Source organism: Carcharodon carcharias, chromosome 1 (assembly GCF_017639515.1).
Source record: "Carcharodon carcharias isolate sCarCar2 chromosome 1, sCarCar2.pri, whole genome shotgun sequence".
Classification (NCBI taxonomy): domain Eukaryota; kingdom Metazoa; phylum Chordata; class Chondrichthyes; order Lamniformes; family Lamnidae; genus Carcharodon; species Carcharodon carcharias.
In genome coordinates this window covers 71561992-71569995 of record NC_054467.1, presented here as the reverse complement: position 1 = coordinate 71569995, position 8004 = coordinate 71561992, and the positions used below count along the sequence as shown (strand labels likewise).

General features: G+C 40.1%; 1 protein-coding gene across 2 annotated transcripts; it reads right to left on the bottom strand.

Moving 5' to 3' along the window:
- Positions 1 to 1513: 1513 nt before the first annotated feature.
- On the bottom strand, positions 1514 to 7786 carry LOC121279250 (toll-like receptor 2). Of its 2 annotated transcripts, none has more exons than XM_041190335.1 (3): positions 7698 to 7786; positions 7398 to 7462; positions 1514 to 4757 (listed from the first exon to the last, which is right to left on the bottom strand). In XM_041190335.1, the coding sequence occupies exon 3, from the start codon at positions 4736 to 4738 to the stop codon at positions 2366 to 2368; it is 2373 nt and encodes a 790-aa protein (XP_041046269.1). In that variant the 5' UTR covers positions 4739 to 4757; positions 7398 to 7462; positions 7698 to 7786; the 3' UTR covers positions 1514 to 2365. The 2 variants fall into 2 exon arrangements, with proteins under 2 accessions (XP_041046269.1, XP_041046258.1); XM_041190324.1 differs by having other exon boundaries at positions 7398 to 7456.
- Between the last annotated feature and the right edge of the window lie 218 nt (positions 7787 to 8004).

Genomic DNA, 8004 nt, shown 5'->3' with positions numbered 1-8004 from the left:
GAAAAAAAACTTCTTCTCATCTCTGTCTTAAATGGGGGCCCCTTATTTTTAAACTCTGTCCCCAAATACTGGTCTCTCTCACAAGGGGAAAGATCCTTTCACCCTGTCAAATCCCCACAAGATCTCCAATATTTCAGTAAGATCACTTCACAATCTTCTAAACTCCAATGGATACAGGCCCAACCAGTGCAATATTCCCTCATAAAATAACCCCTTCATCCCAGGAATCAGTCAAGTGTACCTCCTCTGAAGTGCTTCTAATGCAATAAGGAGACCAAAGCTGTACACAACACTCCAGATGTGGTCTCACCAATGCCCTGCAAAACTGTTGCAAAACATCCCTACTTTTATATTCTATTCCCTTGCAATAAACTGTAACATTCCATTTGCCTTCCTAATTACCTGCTGTACTTGTGTTGTAGGGTGGCCAAGTTGTTCTATTAGTGATAGAGTTGATCTGCAGACACTTTTTGGGTGGAAACATTAAGTTTATTTACAATACTCAGCAGCAACTACATATACACATTCTTCTCCAGCTCTATCTCTATACTGACTGCTGAGGTAGACCACAGTCTCTCCTATTGGTTACTACATATCATGTGATCTTGCCTAACATTCTTAAAGGTACATTACATACTAAATACAACCACAATTACGACAACTTGCATACTAACCTTTTGCGATTCTTATACAAGGCCATCCAGATCCCTCTGCAACACAAAGTTCTGCAATCCCTCGCCATTTAAATAATATGCTGCCTTTCTATTTTTCATGCCAAAGTGGAAATGTTCACACTTTCTTACATTATACTCCATCTGCCAATTTTTTGCCACTCATTTAACCTGTCTATATCCCTTTGCAGACCCCATATGAACTCTTCACAATTTACTTTCCTACCTATCTCACCTCCTGACTTCCCTAAGTCCGTCCACCATCTTTAAGGTACAAGTCAGTCGTGTGATGGAAAACTCTCCACTTGCCTGAATAAATATAGCTTCAATGCTCAAGAAGCTTGATACCATCCAGGACAAAGCAGCCCATTTGATCAGCACTTCATCACCACCTTAATATTTTACTCCCTCCACCACCAGTACACAGTGGCAGCAGTGTGTACCATCTACAAGAGGCACTGCAGCAATTCGCCATGGTTCCATTGACAGCTCCTTTCAAACCTGTGACATCTACCACTAGGAGAACAAGGGCAGCAGATGCATCAAAATATCACCACCTGCAAGTTTCCCTCCAAGTTGCCACCCTGACTTGGAAATGTATTGCCGTTCCTTCATTATTTCTGGATCAAAATCCTGGAACTCCCTCCCTAAAAGCATTGTGGGTGTACCTACTCCAAAAGGACTGCAGTGGTTCAAGAAGGCAGCTCACCACCACTTTCTCAAGGGCAAATAAAGATGGGCAATAAATGCTGGTCTTGCCAGTGATGCTCACATCCCATGAATGAATTTTAAAAAATGAATATTTTGTATACTTTTATAAGTTCCACTCTCAGTCATCTCTGTTCAGTATACATTCATTTATTTTAAGTATATCTCATTGTTACACTTTGCATATATTTATATTTTTACATCCAACCCCAAAGAGTTGCCAATAAAGTTGTTTCCTCAATACAAACTGTGAATGAAGGTTTGATAGCTTAATGTTAAACCTTCAGCACATCCAAGCTAAACAGTAACCAACAATTCTCCTGAAAATGTTAATAAGAGAGAAATTTGTATAAGCAACAGCAGAGAAGCTGCTAGTAAGTCACTATAGTACTGCAAGAGGGGTTTTCTTTTCCATGGATGACTAATTTTCAAGAAGAGCATGTCATTGATGTCAAAACCATAATTTGATGAGGTTATATTATGTGTAAATGTTATGTATTCAATGCCCTTAATTATGTCATGAATCTCCATTAGGTCAACTGTGATGCCCAACTAGTTGAAATGGCTGTAAGTGCTCATTGGCTTGACTTATCCTTGAAGAAAAGCCAGTTTAATAAATCCTCAGAGACAGTCAGTTCTGACGGACATATGCAGTAGAAGAAGCAGGACATTATGGAATGGAGCAGATTTTTGAAAAACATACATTAAAAAATGTGTTACTTATGTGAAAGTATATGAAAATATATGTGTTATGTTCAACAACTTACAAGTGTACCTATGTTCATTATTGTCCTAGCTGCATTTCACTTCCTTTTTGTTCTGCATTCAGTAAAAAGACACACTTACTGTTAAATGGGATTTCGAACATGAACTGCTATCCATACTTTTTGTGCATATAAGTCACATCATTATAAACCAATATTTGTCTTTATTTTAAAGGGGCTAATTGGATGTATATTAGTCATTTTGTACAGAAATTGTGCACCTCATGTTACATTTGTTCCTTCTTTTAATGCTACTTTTAAAGAAAGCCAGAAGTTCTGCTGTTCTACTTCATCCTGTGGCCATTTCAAATAGGTTTTTGTATTCATCAGTTTCCTCAGCTTGCAAAATCTCTGAGGAATAGTCTCCTTTGGAATTGACTCCAACAGAACAAGTATGGCTGTATCATCGTTTTCATCAAATAGACGGAAATGGGTATAGTCAAGCTCGTACTTGCACCACTCACTCTGAACAAAATGTTGAGATAAAACAAATAGGGATTTCCTGCTTTTCTCAATGGAATCAATAATGTTGTCAATTATCCACTTCCCTGGGATGAAATCACGCTTATGAAGGCAGAGTGTCAGTGGTGGATGAGCACTTTCTAACTCTCTTACCAGGAAGTTTTCCACCCACTCTGAGTCCATCTCACTATAAGAAACAAATGCATCATAACAAAGATCATAATTCCTCACTTTCTTTGGTTTCCTCTTTGCCTTCAGCCATGCCCATATCATTTGGATATACCAGATCCCATGATACTTGTAGCACATCATCCCAACAATGGCTACTGCCAAACATATGCCAACACACAGAAAGACTAGGGACAATGTTGTGTGACAGTCAAAAAAAGAGCGCTTAGTATTTTGTACAAACATTCCCCTGAGAAATAGAGGTGAATCACAGACATAATTTTCTGTTCCACCCAACAGTTGCACTGTTATGTCATTATTCATATAAAACAGGAATTCACATGAACAAATGTAATTATTTTTTCCAGCCTCTAAAAATTGAAGCTTCTTAAATGCCTTGATTTCTTCACCTGTGAGTGAAGTGAGTTTATTGCTGCTGATCTTCAGAATTTCCATCTTTGGTAAGTAGCCACCACCTGGTAAACTTTTAAACTTATTATTGGACACATTTAATTCTTTGAGAGAAGGCACATTAATGTCAAAACTGCTGATGGCATTGTTACTTAAATCCAATACTTCAACATTTGGAGGGACACCATTTATAATGCTTTTAATATTACAACTCGAAAGGTTTAGAAATTGTAGATTTTCAGACCATTTGCATGAAGTCTTTATGTCGCGAAAACTATTCTGACTTAAATCTAAATGGGTAAGATTAGAAAGTGTGGATAATTTTGAGCTTATTGTACACAGGTTTTTAAAATCATTCTTTCTCAGAATAAGATGTTGCACAGAAGACCAAGCTCCTGAACAAAGAGTTTCCGGCATAATACCGTCACTGAGCAAATTGTCTGTTAAATCAAGGTAGTGCACATTTTTTAATTTTCTGGATACATGGCAGGGCATCAGGAACATCTTTAGTTTTGTAAATGTGGCTTTTTTAATGGATTCTAATAGGGGACCAATACCTGAAAGTTCATAAAATAAATAAAACTTTCTAATGGATATGTTACTTAATGTTATTGATTGTAGAAAGCTGTTTGTTTGGGAAGTTATTCTGCGCCATTTCCCCGTTCCCGAAAGCACACAGTCTTGCGCTACTAGTTCAGATAATTTTGTGTTTTTCATTGAATTTATAAAACTAATCACAGTACTGTCAGTAAGAGAAACATTTCTGAAGGTGAACTTCCTTATTAATGCATTGCCTTTAGTGGAAAATAGCAGATTGTCTGTTTTATCGGGAAATACTAAGTCTCTCAGCTCTATGTGGGTGGTGGATCCCGATAAATCGAAAAGAATCTGCTGAGCTTGGCTTGGTTCGTTCAGAAATGTATCATGCAAACTCAAGGCAGCATGACTTATATTTCTGAATGAACTGAAACTTCCTTTCTGATACACAAGTAACTTCTCTGCTTTTACAATAAACTCATCCAAATGTGTAACTCCTACAAAGTCATCTTCCTTTAGAAGAGATAGAGAAGGATTGCCAAATTCTAACCATCTGAGTTGTGCCAGGTTTGAGAAAATTCCCCCTGATCCTAAATCTGTGTATTTATTCCCTAAAATGTTGAGGTGTTGTAATTTGGAAAGATATTTAAACCAGTTCTGCGACAGCTGAGTCAAAAGATTATTCGACAAGTCAAGATACTCCAGCTGTGTGTTGCGCTGGAATGCCTGGTCAGCAATAGACTGGATTTGATTTGATTGCAATAGAAGTCTTTTGAGCTTCACATATGTTATGAAATCAGTGTCCTTAATCTGTGAGATTTTGTTGTGAGACAGGTCAAACACGGAGACATTTTCCAATACACATGGAACATTCTCTAAAGTCCCCCAGGAGCAGTTGCAGAAGTTATCAGAGTTGCACTTTTGACAAGCATCGTACTGGTGAGCATTCTCTTCAAAGGAAGCTGTCTGTACAAAAATCCACACGACAAGAAGGATCCACAGAGAAGGAGCTCTCATTGCTCCCCTTCAGAGATTCCTGAAACAGAAAAATAATACTAGCGTTAGTGCAACGCAATATTTTTTGTCTCCTGCTTCCTTAGAAAAATACCTTGATGGGATTTTTTGAGTTCTCGTTGGTCTCTGCCAGATGTACATACATAGAAAACACCACTTAAACAGTCTTTCCTTTCTCTTAATGGCCACTCAAGGGTCTCCTTCTGCCACTGCTGGGATTTTACATGTGGCAGAGCATGGCTGGCGCCAAGTATCCAGCTTATCCAGTGAAACCTGGCAGTCTGGTGGCCAGGCAAAGGGTGGAGAGACAGCTCATGGAGCATCTGTGAAAATCAGAGGCCTCCAAGGTATTACCCCTGAGCTTTCCCTCACTCCCCCATCCCACCTTCTCCCCCACCTGCCTTACATCCTCCCCTCGAACCCTCTCAGCAGGGCCCGCCAGCCTGGCCCCATCGAGAGCCCAGACTCACCTTCAAGTACTGGCTCTCTTCCCTCTGGGATTCCTTGCCTGGCCCCATCATTCCCTATGGCATTACTGGGACCAGGGATTTGCCAGCTGGTATATGGCCGTGGGACAAGCTGGACAATCTGCCGTGGGTGGGGGCAGAGAGCTCGCCTCCAACTTTTAGACCAGGGGTGTGGATCCCACCACCAGCATAATGTCCAATCCCATGTGTTTTCAAAGAATGGAAGAAAGACTTTCCATGGACATAATTGTTTTTTTTTTGATTTGCAGAAAAAGTTAAGGGGTGGAGGGGGGCATGATTCCATGATGGTTCATATATGTTTTTTATTTGTTTATGGGATGTGAGTGCTACTGGCCAGGCCTGCATTTATTGTCCATCTCTAATTGCCCTCAAGAACCTGGTGGTGAGCCTCCTCCTTGAACCGCTGCAGTCCATGTTGTGTAGATAAACCCAGAGTGCTGTTAGCGACTGACCCAGAGGCAATGACCTTGGGGTCAGAAGATGTACTTGGGGTTGAATAGGGCTTTCATGTTACAAACAGTCAAGCTAAGACAATGGTCCAGGGAGGAACATGGGATCATGGGCAAGGGTGCAGAGTTTGCAGCAGGGGTTAAAGATGATGGTTTTAGTCTCTCTAATGTTTACCTGGGGAAATTTGGGAATAACACTGTTTTCCAGAGTAGAATCCCAGTGGGACATAACACAAGCGAGAAAAATACCGATGCTGCTGTCAAGAAACATCCAGGAAGCCATGCAGTGCCCAGAAATTTTCAGATTCTGGTAAGTTAAGGTTTAACAGCAGCTTCCATAGCTCTATCATCAATGTATGGACAGAAGGACAGTATTTAGAAGGGTAAGATTACCTGTCTTTGAGGGAGGGGGAACACAAGCAAATGTCCAAGTAAATGGGATGGTTAATTGGGAGGAGAAGAGATTTTTCTCTGGGATAATCAGATATACAAATCTTGGAGGTTACCACTGGCCAGAAACTGAACTGGACTAGCCATATAAATACTGTGGTTACAAGAGCAGATCAGAGGCTAGGAATCTGCAGCGAGTAACTCACCTCCTGATTCCTTAAAGCCTTTCTACCATCTACAAGGCACAAGTCAGGGGTGTGATAGAATACTCCCCACTTGCCTGGATGAGTGCAGCTCCCACAACACTCAAGAAACTTGACAGCATCCAGGACAAAGCAGCCCACTTGATTGGCACCACATCCACAAACATTCACTCCCTCCACGACCGACAAACAGTGGCAGCAGTGTGTATCATCTCCAAGGTGCACTGCAGAAACTCACCAAGGCTCTTTAGACAGTACATTCCAAACCCATGACCGCTAACATCTAGAAGGACAAGGACAGCAAATACATGGGAGCACCACCAGCTGGAAGTTCCTCTCCAAGCCACTCACCATCCAGACTTAGAAATTTATTGCTGTTCCTTCACTGTCGCTGGGTCAAAATCCTGGAATTCCCTCCCTAACAGCACTGTGGGTGTACCTACACCACAGGGACTACAGCAGTTCAGGGAGGTAGCTCATCATCACCTTAAGGGCAACTAGGGATGGGCAATAAATGCTGGCCTAATCAGCGAAGATCACATCCCATAAATGAATAGAAGAAAAATATAAAAAAGAACACTGACAGTTTTGCAATCATTACTACCACAAAAATCAGGCTATATTGTAATCGCTCATCCTCAGTGTCTGGATAATTCCAAACTTAACACAGGCTTACAAGTCAGAGTCTGCGTTTAGTATTGAGGTTAAAGAAAAACCAGGAAATAAGTACTTCTCTAATTATTAACTATAAAAATACACAAACTTTTATAAGAGCAGTAGTGTAGGCGATTTAAGTATAAACTTCACGTGATTAATCTCTATTTTGTGTATCCCCAGTTGACAGCACTGAATTACGATCTGCTTCTGAAGCTCACAGCCTTAAATATTACTACATGATCAGTGGACTTGTGCTGTTATACAACAGAATTACAAGTTGGCTGGGGTGTGATCGCACTTTTTGATTGCTCGCCCATACATTTCCTGTTTTTCCACAGTTGACTGGGCAGCCTTGATATTGACTTTTCACCTTAAAAATACCAGTATTCTATAAGAAATATTTCCGGATTTTAGTTACTAAGCATTCTGAATAACTGTTTAATCTTTGGGGAATGTTCAGGACAATCTGACTCACGGTATTTCTTCTTCATGAAGTGTTGTCCAGTAGTTCTTGGTAGAAGGAATCCAATAGGTCTGTTTCTCCGGATATACAATTCAAAAACAGAAAATAAAAACCAGGCAGAATTTTTACAGCAACTAAGCAGATCTCTGGGAGTGTGATTAGCACAAATATTAGATTCAGCCCAGGCCTTCATATGTTACCAAGCTCAGTGAAAAAGAAATAAACAGGATATGGAACATGGACATGTTAGAAAAGTTATATTGAACTAAATTTATTGAGGTCAGTCCTGTTAGCACAAATTTTTACACTTACCAACACTTGAGAAACAGAGGCACTCAGATCTTACCACATCTGACCAACACTAGTGGGGGTTTTACTTCGGAACTGGAAATAAACTGTCAGGAAGTATGAAAATGACATCATTAAAAGGGAAAATAACAAGCAGATGGCATTGCAAAATACTTGGGAAATGTCCAGCTTTCAAATTATGCACCAGCTTTGTTTGATGGAGCATTTTAAAATTGGTGTTTCTTGATCGCAGATTGTTGTGAAGGGAAAAAAAAGGACTGCCTCAGACAAAAAAATCCTCATTTTTAAAAGAAACCACCAAATTTTGTTG